Source organism: Sander lucioperca, chromosome 2, assembly GCF_008315115.2.
Source record: "Sander lucioperca isolate FBNREF2018 chromosome 2, SLUC_FBN_1.2, whole genome shotgun sequence".
Taxonomy (NCBI): Eukaryota; Metazoa; Chordata; class Actinopteri; order Perciformes; family Percidae; genus Sander; species Sander lucioperca.
In genome coordinates this window covers 29,091,003-29,106,403 of record NC_050174.1, presented here as the reverse complement: position 1 = coordinate 29,106,403, position 15,401 = coordinate 29,091,003, and the positions used below count along the sequence as shown (strand labels likewise).

Genomic DNA, 15,401 nt, shown 5'->3' with positions numbered 1-15,401 from the left:
AAATGGAATTTAGCCATCATTTATTTTATTATTTAAAAAACATTTCTCAGTCTATTCACTCATGAATAGACGGACTCCAGAGGGTTATCAATGTATGATCCTGTATTGTAATCTCATTTTTTTCACAGACCCACAGCTTGCAGGACATGAGGCAACAGGCAGCCGTTGCTGCCAAAGTCTTCATTCAGAGAGATTATACCAAAGGCACTGTGTGCCAGTTCCAAACCAAGTTCCCCTCTGAGCTGGAGACCCGGGTAGGATACACCTCTTCACTGTTCTGTTCAGAATGACTTGTTCAATCACAGTAACGCATTGAATTGGTAAAATTATGGCTTTATGACTTGTCTTGTGGACACTGGTGTTCAGGCCCGGACACACAGAGCCGATAATCGGCCGTCGGACAGTCTGGCGAGGTCAGTGACTCGAGTCTGTTCGGTGTGTTCCGTGCCGTCGTCCGTCCGAGGGCCCGTCGTCCTTCATTTTGGCCGATTTGACATGTATAATCGGCGGGGCGGGCACTGCCGACAGTCGGACTCAAATGACCCATCTGATTGGTAGAGTGCTAACCTGGAAACGGGGAGCGGAATGAGCGTGACTAGAGTCTCTCGAAATCTGACAAATCTTTTAAATTGACCTTTGTTGATCTGAAATGAAGACAGATTCAGCAACTGCGTGGCCTATTTCTCGCTTAAAATGTTTTCAGAAACACATTTCGGTGAACTATTTTAGTACAATATGAGATCGTATTCTGAACAAGCCGCCATGACGTGTCTTTGAATTTCCGGAGAAACAACAAGTAAACATAAACAATCAAGGCTACTGTCCCTGATGTTGTTTAATAGAAATACTCTCATACTTATTTTGATTTTATTTGCATGCGTCTGCTGCACGTTTTCAGGGAGAGACAGACAGTGAGAAAATAAAAGTGAGGCTGTAGTCATTGTTAACTCACAACTAGCTTAATTTATTATATGCAAAACACTTGAGTGGCCAGAGAGCTAGCCCTTACAAGCCCTTGAAGTAGCCTCACAAGCCATTGGTGAGTTTAAGTTATTTAAATGAAAGATTAACATGTGAGAGGATGTAAACCTGTTATTCAAAAAACCTAGGCTACCTTATTACTAAACTAGATGGATATTTACAACAGCAATAAAGGTGAGTGTTTTTTCTCTGAAAACTGTAACTTTAGATTTGTAGATTTATGTCTTTACACACCAGAAACGTGTCTGACGCGGCGCTGCTGCTGCTAGCCTTGTCTGTACACGTGTATGTTTCCCATTGATAACATAAAATACCATGTTAAACATAAATACATACTGATCTGATTACAGCAAAGACAACGTCGGCAGTATTGACGGCTCCAAAAAAATATGTATATCTGCATTATATCAACACCTAGAGACTTTCAAACATCAACATGTCATTTATTAATATGTATTCGTGTCAAAATGACATATACACATCTTTTCCTATTCTATTTTGCCTGGAAACGCTTCCAACACGCTTGCGTGTCGCGTGAAAAATAGCCGTCGGTTCTATTTCTAGCATGCAGGCGTTTTCGGCGCGGCTCGAGCCGCGCCTGAGACATGCGTGTCACGCAGGCAGTGTGTAAGCGCTAACCTGTTAACATGGGAGCCGAAATATAAACTACCAAACACAACAACTGCCAAAAACAAAGACAAGAAAATACGTAGTGGTGACCACAATTTGATCTAAAGAGCCGACTTGTTGACTCTCCCTTCGGAAAAACAGCTGATTGTTGTGCACCAGCTGATCAACGATCTACTAGCATAAGTGTAACAGAGTTGTGTAGCATTGTAATCAAATATATAAATGAAAATAGGTTGAGTAGAACTAATATTTAAATATAGGCCTATATACAGATCAGTCTCAGGTTGAAATTTGTAGTTCTGAAAGTTAAGTTGCACAACTTAAGGTAATGTTTATGTATGTTTTAATGTATGCCTTAGTTTGAGGTTGTTATTGCTTTTCAGAAAATGTTTTCTTTAAAAACAATGTAATATGGCACTTAAATGCACTTAATATGTTTAGTTTTTTGAGGGATGATATTGTAAGCAATGTAGACAATAACAATGTTGCTTTTTCTGAAAATTCAACCAAACTATTGTATATTATTTCTTATCCGATTAATCGATGGAATAATCGGTAGAATACTCGATTACTAAAATAATCGATAGCTGCAGCCCTAATTAACATGACTGTTGTTTACCTCCAAATCGAAATGACTGTCTGCCTGTAACACTGGACACTGAACACTCTTTCCATGAAGCCATCTTTTAGCGTTGACAAAACTATCTCTCATGTTTTTCCACACTTCTCCAGCAAAATGTTTCTTCTTATCCCAGTGTGGTTTCTCTCTCTGACCACATATTTAAGGCTGTTTGACTCCCTATAGTCTGTAGTTTATACAGACGAACCTGCTCTTCCCAACCGACCATGTTGAATTGAAAGCGCAGTGGGTGCGTAGTTACAAAAATTCAGAGGTGCACAACCACGCGCTGCGATAGCTTGCCGAGCCTTCGCTCTGGAAATGACAGCCGTTGTGACATCATTTTATGGCGTGTGCACCATTTTTCAAGTGTTCCAGTTCAATCCAGTCAGCTACAGAGTCCAAATGGTAACTGTACGTTGAAACTTGTAGGCAATTGGTACATTAAGATGTGTGATTTGGTTATAGATATTGACTATAAAATAGATCTGGCAACTACAGCTTGCTCAAAATGTTGGAGTTTTGGCAGTGTATTAATGTAATGTTTAAAGGGATATTTCACCACTGGAAAGATGAATATGTATTGGGTAATTTATGTAGTAGAAATATGAATTTTTTTTTTTTAGAAGTTGGTGCCTTCTAGACTGAGAAAAACCAGAAAATGTATTTTTGGCTCATGTGGATGAAAGACAACAACTCCTAGAATGCACTTGTTTCGCTTCCCTACGAGGCCACTCCAAAGCCACGCCTACCGGTTACAGAGTGCAGTCAAGTGAAGTGGGTTTTATTGTCATTTCAACCATATACACTGCATATAGTCAAACGAAACAACGTTTCACCATGGCTCAAGTGGTGTTAAACATTTAAAATATATAAAAACGACATATGAGACAGGCTACATTTAGTTCACACACATTATAGACTATACATAAAGTGCAATTACTATTCACCGTGAGGTGAAGGTAGAATATAAGAACTTTCTTGAGATTTGCATGGTTGAAATCACTAGCAACAATAAATAGTCCATCCGGATGGATGATAGCTCCGTAAAGTTCAGCGCATTGGTAGCATTAGCGCTTGGTGGGATGTAAACACTGAGTATAAACACAGCCGTGAATTTGCGTGAAATGTAGAATGGTCGGCATTTAACAGTCACAAACTCCACCAGCGGTGAGCAGTTGTTGGATACAAGCACCGCATTTCTGCACCAGTCCATGTTACCTCCACGAGTCTTACCCGGCGACAGAGCAGCATCTCTATCTGCTTGGAAGGCTAGCAGGCCTGGTAGCTGGATAGCGGAGTCCGGTACACTGTTGTTCAGCCACGTTTCCACAAAAACACAGCAGTCTCTGAACTCGCGTTGGGAGTTTCGTTGAAGTTGGATGTAGTCCAGTTTGTTGTCTAATGAGCGGACATTTGCAAGCAGGATGGGTGGCCGGCTAGCGTTAGCTTTCCACCTAGCTCGAACTCCTGCCCTCGTTCTGCGTTTCCGCTTTCTCACACACCGCTTTTGATGTCCCCTTCCCCGGCTAGCGGCATCAAGCGTCACCGCAGGCTGAGGTGCTGGTCTGCGTCGCGTGGTGTGTCGAGTATTCCGTCTGTAATAAAGTTTCCTGCATATTCTCCGATCTGTGCCAGTATCCCAGTGGTACACCTGTGCAGTAGTTTGAATGCACATAATTGCAAGGTTGCTGCTGAAAAAGTCTTTGCCAGACAAACATTTTACATTTATCCCCTTCTGCCATATCATCTTCAAAACTACCTTCCGCCATCGTGGTTAGCCTACTAAAGTATAGGTAATTACTCAGTTTTCTCCACAGAGCAATAGCCTGTTAGCTTCAAGATGGCTGACGCTATTTTGAAGTTCTCTTAATACATCCATGGGTCCCACCCCCTATGGGCGGGTTGAAAACATGCAGAACTAGCTGGCTGTACTATGGCTGTAGTCCATAGCCTCGGGCCAAAAATGCCTCCGTTGACGCTAAATGACGATTTTTGCGTCATCAGAGGCTTTTTTCCAGACACACAATCCAGAGACAGCTCGTCTCAGGGGGACATGAGGGAGGGAAGCACGGTCATTCGAAAATACTGCCGGGTTTCTACTGATACAAACCTTAATGCTAATCAGCAAAGTATCCCTTTTAAGCATACTCATGTACTCCTCCGGGGAGGGATAGAAAGAGAGAGAGAAAAAGCGTGCGAGTACGGACAGAAGTGTAGACATGATACAAAAACTTTGGTTGATCATGAAGACCACTGTTGTACAATCATCTGGTTTGTCAGCAAAGTGTATGAACTACTCTGCAGACTGGATTATCTACTAACAGTGACAAACAGAGTGACCAGCTTCTTTAAAGGAGAATTCCGGCCAATTTTTACGTTAATCTTGATCACTATAGCTACACGAGTACTTTCGATAGAAAAAACCCCGACCCGAATCAGTGCAGGTAACACGGAGAAGCTGGAGCTACGTACTACAAGCGTCCCCTGAGCTAAAACGGCAGTGGTCGGGACAAGTTTTAGAGTGCCTTTGTGCCTCTTAACAGACACAAAATGCAATTAATATGTCTGTGCCACTTGAACAGGGCCCTTACGTGTCAACAAGATGCGTTTTCAACTCAGACATTGTTTAAATTCACCTACCCTGGTCCATGTCTCGATCCTGCCGGTAGCTAGCTTGCCCTGATAGCCGTTAGCCCTTAGCTGCTAGCTGCCGTCCGGTGAGTGTGTTCAGCCAGGCTTCTGTGATAATCATCCCAATAACAATCCACGGAGCGGCGGTGGTGTGGATATGTCCTCCAGAGGACAGGTCATGTCACGTCTTGAAGTTTATTCCCCCCTGAGGACATCTACAGGCCGATATTGACTCAAAGTCATAGCGCCCCCTAGTGGCAACAGGAAGTAGGCCTAAAAGTCAAGGTGCTATACTTTAACGAACTCCTCCTAGAGATTTAATCCGATCGACTTCAAATTCATTTTGTGCCATCTCAAGACCTTAACGATGAAAAGTTATTAAAAGCTTGAGGACATCCATAGGCCAAAATTGACTTTTGGTAATAGCGCTTCCCGCAGGCAACAGGAAATCCGCCTTATATGACAAACATCATCCGATTTACATGAAACTTATAATGTGTGGTCTACATGTGTTACTGAGTCGGTCCCTATACTTAAACCACGCCCACTTACTCAGGCCACACCTCCTTTCATAACATTTGAACCGTTTTAAGGTAGTCTTGTGTGAGGTGTCATTGAACTCAGCATAGAGTTCCTTCTTCGTTGGTGATGGTTTGACCCCCCTATGCTTAAGCCATGTCCCCTTTTCATAACTGGTGACCCGTTTAAGGTAGAGTCTCATGTGAGGTATCAATGAACTCAGCAGAGACTTCCTTTTTTATTGGTAAAGGTTTGCCCCGACTCCTATGCTTTAGCCACGCCCCCTTTTGTAACTAATGGCCCGTTTGATGTGGACTCTTGTGTGAGGTATCATTGAACTCTGCAGTGAGTTTGCTTTTCATTGGTGACCGTTTGCCTGCCCTCTCTACTTTGTAAATTTGCAATACACTCATTTCCAACGCCGCACACTCCACTGTATACGCTGTGTCGCGCAAATACACAGTAACCCCAACGCGCAAGGAGGTGCGAAAGCCCGTCCAACGCTGCTTGCAGCTTTAATTATAACAGTATTTTGTTACAAAGAAAACAGAAGTTTTATAGCTTTGACTATTTATCTATTTTACTTAGGTATGTTGTTAATAATTTGCATAGTTATTATTGTTATTTGGTTTTCAGTTATCAGGTTTTTTAAATGTTATTTAATAAAAATATCTTTTTTTTCTCAATTTCTTTTTTTTTCTCCTCCAACCCCCTCCCAAAAGAATCAAGGTTTGTATCGAATCGTGGTTCAAAAATCGTGATACGAACCGAATCGTGGGTTTGGTGTATCTTTACAGCCCTATTGCCTACACTTTCCATATTCCACATTTCTACGCACCTCTAAGCCCTTGGTATTTTTCAATACCATGGGCATTTCATTTTCTGTTGTGTTTCATATTGGACTGGTAGGGTAAACGTACCCATTAAGCCCACCAAAATCGGAGTTCAGTTATTTTTCATACATACTGACATAGTTTATTAACAATCATTTGTTAAAATGTAAGATTAAACTCTCAATTGAAAATACATTCATTTATTTGTGTATATTTTAATCATATAAAATTAAGATATTTTATGAATAAAGTCAAAAGTCTGGCATGGGCTTAATTGGTACCATGGCACCATTTAAGCCCACAAAAATGATTGACAAAATATAAAAAAAATATTATTTTAAATGACCAAATATTTATTCAATAATATGTCTTACATTAACAAGTATCTAAAAAAATTTTTTTTCATTTTACGTTTGTCATGCTTTAGCCAATTTGTCACCTGAACCAATAACAACCATCATCAAACCACAAACACAACTTGAGTAGCAGCTCGTGAGCAAGAGATAAGACTACAATTATTTTTCTGGTAAGCTACATTCATAGGTTTCATGATAATATAATATATTATTATATTATTATATTGATAATATAACAATTTTTAAAGTAGTAAAAACACTGACACTGAAACATTAACTGAAGTCATTAACCTGTCTTACATTAACATTTACGTTACATTACATTAAGTATTTAAAAAAAAGTTTGTTGGCATGCTTTTGCCAACTCATCACCTGCACTAATAACGATTTAACATCAGATATCAAACATAACTTGCAAAACCGCTCATAAAGAAGAGCCTAGCCTACTTTGATTGCTTTTAGTTTCTTTTTGTACAGCATTTCAATTTCTTGGTGGTTTGCCAGGTGAAAAGGGCCAGCACCCTGCAGGTTAGCCCGGCAAAGGATGAACCTCCGTTCAATATCCTCAACCTTCTCTGGTGTAGGCAGATTGGAACTATTGTTTGGGCCTCTGTAAAGAAACTTCATGACATATCTCTCCCCTTCAGAGCGTTCCCCTTGTTGAAGAGTTCAGGGCTTGTGCAATGTAATATGTATTTGGTCTGGTAAACATCTCAGCGTAATACACATCCTTCTCTATTGGGAAGTTGTCTTGAGCTGTCTCACATTCATCTGTCTCAAGTTCTTCCTTGTCTGTATTTGATGTTTTCGTTCTCTTTTGCCATTTTGGTTTTGCTGCTTTCTTCTTTTCACATTCATTTAATCTTTCAAGACCCTGCTCTGCGGTAAAGGTGACATGTCTCGATGATTTTAGACTGTAATTCTTCCTTTTTTGTTGTCATTTTTCTTACTGTATACAAATTATTATGCAAATTAGGTTACATAACAATACTTCTGGCCAGTGTGTGATCTGTGATGTACTGTTGTTAATGAAGTCAGTAAGGTAAAAGAACATCAAAGTCACAGGATTACAGTGAAAATGTATCAAACTCATAATTTCAGGAATTTCCTATTGAAACACATGATATGGGCTTAAAATGGAACATGCTGGGCTTAAATGGTTCTACAGTTTGGTGTGAACAGTAACCGTTCACATCAAAATGAAATATATTTATGAAGCTATGCCTGGAGCCTAAATATGCTGTAAACTTGCCATCATAGTTATCCCTCTGTTGCCAAACTTTCAGAATTATCAAGGTATTTTCATTCAAAGTTGGCTTGCGCTAGCTGCTTTTTAGGTCACTGTACCATTTAAGCCCATCTTGAAAAAAAGGCATTTAAAAAAAATATTTAGCCCACCCAAACCATTTATTGTGTCTTAATTTGTAGATCGATGTAAAATGAATCAGAAAACATTTAGTGTACATACTTAACATTTTAATCCTTCAGCAGTGTATATATATCAGTATGGCTATATTTTGACCTTGTGATTAGCTCGCTACGCTCCTTATGTGAACCACGGTGGAAGTGGGTTAAAAGCAGGCACTGGTAATGATGTGAAGGAGGAAGAGCAGGCCACTGAGACTGAACAGCCTCCAAGCCACATTAAAGACAGTGCCAGCCAAACAGTTCAGAGTTCTAAGGACAGAAAGCTTCAGTTTTAAAATGCATGCACCACAAAAGAGCAGCTTCACAACACTCGCTCACAATCACTCACTGGTGGTTTATTGGCACTTCCCTCTCAATTGGACGGTCTCCTATGTTTTCCGGTAGGATTCAGTTCACACACAAACACACACACACACACACACACACACACACACACACACACACACACACACACACACACACACACATAGTCACACAGAACTGCTAAACCAATGAAGAATACTTCCCCTCTGGGATGTAAAAGCTTAGGTCCCCTATCAAAAGTTCTTCCCACATAGGTATTTTTTTTTTTACTGTGCCCAGTTTATGAAATATGCAATATAATGCCAAACGGTTTAGTGGCTTCCATTTTTACAGTAATTTATGTCATTTGTGAGGATGTTTGCAGAATCCTAATGTTAAAAAAAGCCTTATGTTCCTTTCAGCCAACATTTTTTACCCACGTGTTTGATTTTGCCATGCAGTTCAGAGCTTCATTTGCAGAGGTTTGCACGCTGTAACATCACATTCTTGCAGATAATTATCCTAGGCTGTGGGCTTTATTATTTTTGGTACCTCTTTCCTGTTTTAATGCTTTTGGAGAATTATACCATTATAACTGGGAAAGCACTCAGTGTTCTAAATGTATTTGGCAGGTAGATATGATATACTAATATGGCTGCATCAGACATAATGGAAAGATGCTCAGGCAGAGAAATGTGGTTTGAATCGCAGCCTCTGAATTGAAAAATTAGAAGGAGAACAAAGGCTCTCAATGGCGGTAATCAAACACGGCTAAGACCACTGATGTGTTGGAGCTTGTTGTTGCATTCCTCAGGCACAAAGGAGCAGAGCATTGGAGGGTTTACAGAGGCTCAGGAGGCCCCTGGCTGGCTCCTCATCTGGTCTGGAGGCTCCTTTTTTCCCTCAGCATCATAGAGCGATCACCAGATCCATTCTGGACTCCAGCATGGGACTAGTGTCGACACCCCAGTCAAAGCAGCCTTCGAGTCCAGCAGTTCTCCACTCTCCATCAGTCTTCCCTTCAGAAACCCTTCATTTGAGGAATTCTTGAGACACACCATTTTGATTATCAGCCATTCTGTGTTACAGTTTGTATCCCAGAAGCTGTCTGCAGTGTACAGAACAGCTGAGACACGTCTTTATCTTTTTCAAGTTGTACCTATGCCATTGGAGAAGGAGAAACCATCAAGAATCCCGCCTGGATTGCCACTGTGTGTGTCCTGCTTTCAGTGCATTTGTCCTGTTATTAACCGAAAACATTCACAGAGCATTTGGCCAAGGCATCCTAATAATTTCACTAGGTGTTTTCAATGTGGGAAGGTGGCCCAGCAATCCCTTGATGTATGACCAGTCCAAGAAAATACAGACCCTCATTTATCTAGAGATGGAAAAAATGGGAGGAAACGATAATATATCCCAACAGAGACAGAAAGCTCTCACACACATCTGTCCAAATCTACACTTGGCTCCGTGCATGGTCTAATGATCTTTTTTTCTTTCCATGGCAGATTGACAAGCAGCAGTTTGAGGAGACGGTGCAGACACTGAATAACCTGTACGCTGAAGCGGAGAAACTGGGAAGCCAGTCATATGTTGAAGGCTGTCTGGCCTGCCTCACAGCGTACACCATCTTCTTGTGTATGGAGACTCACTATGAGAAGGTGGGAGACATTTCACCTGCATAGATGCATACAGTAAAAATTAATAGGGCTGGATATTGAACTGCACTGCTCTTTTGGTATATTACAACATTAGGTAATTTTCTTTTTAGAGTTAGTCTGAGTTTTGGTCATGAAATCAAAAGTCTGAGTTTTGTCCTATTTGGTCAACATTCATCCTTTTTGTCTTGAGTCATTTTTGGTGGGCTAAAAAGTAATTTTACTCAATTTTCATCGACAAAAATAGTTAACATATTCGTTGCATTTTAGTCATGAATAAGGTATTTGTCAAAAAAGTTGTAAACATTTAATCCAAGTTTCAGTCAAGACCAAGTATGAGCATTGTAGTCAAAAACAACACACTTAACCAACTGTTTATTCAGTTTTATTGTCAAAATTAAGCTTCAGAAAAAGTGTAAATACAAGTTGTTACAGGAAAGTAGACATCCCTAATTTAAATTAATTGGAGACATGGCATTTGATGTCAAAATCCACTAAGCTTCACAGTGAAAAGGTAGTATTTCAAGATTACCACATCTAAGTGGTTAGATCACTTTTTCTACACCAACACACCTGAATTGGGAAACAGAATGATTGCTTTCTTTTAAATAAGAACAGGAGAGGTAATAACATTTTTGATTTATGTTCTGATTGAGGGTCTTGTTCTTTATTGGTGGTCTGTGTGTTCACTATGTACAGTAGTTGTTGAAGTTGTTTTAGGTTTGGCCATATGGTCATTTCAAACTTAAAGTCCTGGTAAGACAGCGTAGAGATCCAGCTGGCGTCAAATGGAGCAGTCCAGAAGGAGCTCAGTCCTCCAAGTCGGGAGATAAGCTGAGGGAGTCAACAAGTTCTAGGAAAGGGTTCCATGTCTCTAGGAATGTCGAGATAGAGCCTTTCAAAGAAGATCTAAGCTTCTCAAGCTTCAAATTGTCAAGCACTTCTTTAATCCAGCGGTTGTGTGTGGGGGGGCGGGAAAGCTTGAGCAAGATCAGTCTCCGAGCTAGCAGAGATGTAAACGCCAGGGCCCGTCTCAGTGCAACAGGGAGGTTAGCGTCAGGGGAAATGCCAAAAATTGCTGACAAAGGGTTAGGGGGGATAATGTGCTCATAGGCTCTGCTCATGGTGTCAAAAATGTTCATCCAGAAAGTTGTTAATTTAGGGGAAGACCAGAACAAATGAAAAATGACTTTATGAAGGACCCTGCATTGGATTAGGCCATGACGAGCACATATGGAGGATGAGTGAACCATAGCCAGAGCAAGGTCCCATTGTTGGTCCGTAATAGTCATGTTCAAATCGCCTTCCTATGCTGTTTTTGTCAAAGTGCGAGGGTTCACGGAAGTCAAGCATAATAGATCGTACAATGCAGAAACGCATTTCTTTCGGTCAGGATCTATTGCCAGGAGGGAATCAGTCAGGGTTTCAGGGGGGCGGTTTGGAAAGTGGGGGAATGTCTTCTTGACAAAGTCCCTAATCTGGAAAAAGCGAAAGAGGTGTGACTTGGGCAAATCATAAAGGGAAGAGAGCTCTGTGAAGGATGCAAATATGCCATCCTCGTATAGGTCTTTGACACTGACGATACCCTTACTGTGCCAGGCCCTGAATGCCAGGTCTGAACGTGAAGGTGTAAAGACATGGTTTTTAAGCAGTGGGGTCAAGACGGAAGGGCCCTGTAAGCCAAAGGTTTTCCTAACTTGACTCCAGATCTTGAGCGGGAGGGATACAATTGGGCATATTCCCACAGATGTTGAAGGCAGATAGAGTTGAGAGCAGAGGACCGACCGCAGTGAAAGGTGTGAACTCGCCCTTTCCAAATATGCCCAGACAGGTAGTGAGGCACAGTCATCACTCATCCAGTATAGGAGTTTCTGCAAATTAGCTGCCCAGTAGTATCGTCTGAAGTTAGGGAGCGCCAGGCCCCCCTCAGCCTTCAGAGACTGTAGTATCGCCTTTCGCATCCTAGCAGGTTTGCTGCCCCATAGAAATTTAGATATCACCCTGTCCAGCTTGTCGAAAAAAGATTTAACGATAAGTACTGGGATGTGCTGGAAAAGATTAAGAAATTTGGGGAGGACAACCACCTTGATCAAATTTATCCGGGCCACAAGGGAAAGCGGTAAGACCGACCAGCGGTCCAGATCACTTTCAGTTTTTTTGACCAGAGGTAAGAAGTTTTTGCAGAACATGTCTGATACAGCCTTTGTAATAAAAACCCCCAAGTAGTGAAATCCATCCTCTGCCCACTTAAACGACGATAAAGAGCGTGGGAGCTGCATAGCCAGAGAATTTATCGGTAGGAGATCGCTTTTCTGATAGTTGAGCTTGTAGCCGGAATATGCAACGGTTTGTTCCAGAATGTTTAAATTCACAGGGAGCGAGGTGGCTGGGTTAGAGATGTACAGGAGCAAGTCATCCGCATACAATGAAACTTTATGAGTTGTGCCAGACCATGTGATGCCTTTGTAACCTTCCTCTGAACAAAGCCAAGCGGCCAGAGGTTCTATCGCGATGGCGAACAAGAGTGGCGACGGGGTGAGAAAAGGGGAGACAACGTGTCGTTAGTTTGAACTGAGCCCAATCGGGATGAATACAATAATCTGACCCAAAGGATAAAATTGTCACCCAGGCCAAACCTGTCCAATGCCTCGTATAAGTACTCCCACTCGACCCTGTCGAAGGCCTTTTCAGCGTCGAGGGACACCACAATTTCCGGGCTATCATTACTCGACAGGTGGATGATGTTAAGTAGGCATCTAGTGTTGTGGGAAGACTGTTGACCAGGCATGAACCCTGTCTGATCTAGCGAGATAATGGAGGGCAACACCCGTTGAAGACGGAGTGCCAGAACCTTTGAGAGAATTTTGAGGTCCACATTGAGGAGTGAGATTGGGCTATAGCTGCCGCAAAGCAGGGGATCTTTCCCCTTCTTAAGAATTAGGGAGATAGTTGCCATCGACAGGGTGTCCGGCAGGCGATGATGTCGAAATGCCTCGTTGTACACATCTCTCAGGACTGGCGCGAGGAGAGCGAAAATGTTTTGTAATACTCTACAGTGAAGCCATCCTGCCCCGGGGATTTACCGCTCTGTAGCTCCTAAAACCTCAGCAGTGGTTATAAAACCACCCAAGTTATTATTAAATCTTGAGTGAAAAACGTGGCCAACCCAGCCTCTTTTTAGCCGTGTAACCTCTCTGTTGCGAAGGTGGGTCACTTGGATAAAAAGTACGTCACCTTTGAGCTGTTGCAAGTGGGCCATAATCTTGTCGCTCTTAGTGGGGCCACCTACTCCCCTCATATTCCACGAGATAAATCTAATTGCATTGTTCGTGCTGGTCATACCTTTCTGTCATCACGTGAGTAGACGAAGCAAAGTCTGGTACTCGGAGCTGAGAGGGAGGGCGGTGTAGGAGCTGGCAGCTGCAAGGAGTGTGGGTAAAGGGGGGGAGAGAAGGGAGGAGAGAGAGAGAGAGAAGAAAGAAAAGAAGAAACAAAGACACGAACGGCACAACCACATATACACACACATAGGACAGGCAGGATAAGGCATCACGTAACCATCGAGCAGACCTGCGTCCCCTGACTTGAGATCCCCTGTAACTAACTGAACCTTGAGTGTCCATTGCACAGCGGTGTGCCATCCACACATCCGCATGGGTTCCAAATGTTCCCAAACTCCCAAAACAACAGATCAGTCCAATACCAGAACAATAACAGTACAAACAAGCCATCAGATTGGCAGCATGATGTGTGTGAGGTACAGCATTCGGGGTCTCTACCTCGTCAAAGAAAGGAAACCAGAGGTACTGTTATATGGGCAGTTATAACAATGAAAGTAAAGATATTTTGGAAAAGCAGAAGGACAAGATCGCAGTACAGTACAGGAGAGTTTACTGAAATATCCCCTGCAACTTGAGAGTGCAGATTCACAAAAAAGGATTCTTGCGTTGCTGCTACAACTTTGAACATGAGAAGCATAGTTAAACTCTAGTCAAAAAAATGTGAGTCCCACATCCCTGTCCAGGCCGGGCAGAGAGTCAATTTAAATGTGCCAGCTGAACGCCAGCCACGTCAGCTAAGGTAAGAAAAGTCTTCAAAGTATAGAACGTGAATACACAAACAGCCATAAGAAAAGCTTGAGGTAACATTAGCAGCCTGCAGCTACAAATCTTGGAGTGGTCTTACCAGATCAGTACATAGCGAAGCAGGGGGCTAGCATGTCCTGGCAGACCGGGTGCTAACAGTGGCCTGTTGCCGAGCTATGCTAGCCCATCGTATGGGCGTGGGGTTAGCAAAAACCAGCTATCTGGGCATTTTTACCGTAGCCGCTACGTTGTCAGTCAAGATCAATCCTCTGTGGGTCTTGAGCTGCGTCGGCGCTGAGAAGAGATGAAGTCCTGAGCAGCCTCAGGGGAAATGAGCCGCCGCCTCAGTTCCTCTCCGGTCGTAATAAACAGCTTGGCCCGGTAGTACACGGCGGGCCTGAGGCCTAGGTTGTATAGCTCTTTAATCACATCTCGGTATGTGGAGGGTTGCTCGACTATTTTGGGAGAGTAATCTTCAAAGATGTGGATCTGGGAGCCTTTGTATTTCAGCTTGCCCCGCTTGCCCCGCAGCCTTCGAGCCTTCGAGCCTCGCGCACAACCAACTCCCGGATCTGAAATCTTTGGAAACGCATCACGACAGCCCTAGGCTTCTCGCCGGGGCCTGGTTTTGGAGCTAGCATGCAATGAGCTTGTTCCAGCTCCGGGGCTGAATCCAGTATATGTTCACCAAAAACCTCAACTAGAAGTTGAGAAAAAAAAAAGCTGTCGGCTGAGCACCTTCAATGTTATTGGGGAGGCCAACTATCCTTATGTTGTTTCGGCGGTTTCTGTTTTCCAGATCAATGAGTTTAGCTCTTAGCTTAACGCTCTCCCCAGACACCGAAGCTTGCTTAGCCTCCACGGTTTTCATGTCCCGGCTTGTGGTGTTGGCGAATGTCTCCAATGACGAAAGACACTGTTGGTGATCCAATATAGTAATCTGGATGTTGTCTAGCCTCGCCTCGTTTGGAGAACGCCGTGCTGAATTCAGCCTAGAAAAAGGTCTTGAATTCAGTCAAGAGCGAGGCCTTGTGCTCGGCTAGCATAGCCGTTAGCGTGGCTATCGCGGCACCCGACATCGAGTCACCCCTTTTCTTGTCGTCTTTCTTCGACTTGTTGGACATCCTCTCGACGTGGCGAAATGCTGCCGAATATAGTTAAGTATAAGTGGCTAGTAGCAGCGCTTTAGCTGGACTGTAAAGAAGGTTAGAGATGAAAAAGATGGGAGCTCCATTGCGCTGATCACCGGAAGTCCTCGGCATTGAAGATGTTTAAAATGGGTTAGTACTAGAGGTGTGATGAGATTAAATGTGCCGAGATTAAATGCGACAAGATTATTCGTTGAGGTAAAAAGTGTCTCGCGATATCAGTACACA

At 42.7% G+C, this 15,401-nt stretch overlaps 1 protein-coding gene across 4 annotated transcripts in view; it reads left to right on the top strand.

The window, feature by feature from the left end:
* The window catches only part of LOC116047665 (golgin subfamily A member 7), a 44,484-nt gene that overhangs the window by 6,105 nt on the left and 22,978 nt on the right, over positions 1-15,401 (top strand). For all 4 annotated transcript variants that reach the window (XM_031296577.2, XM_031296576.2, XM_031296573.2 and 1 more), the window contains exons 2-3: positions 129-254; positions 9,791-9,943. In XM_031296577.2, the coding sequence (XP_031152437.1) occupies positions 129-254; positions 9,791-9,943 (279 nt within the window). The remainder of the gene's footprint in view (positions 1-128; positions 255-9,790; positions 9,944-15,401) is intronic.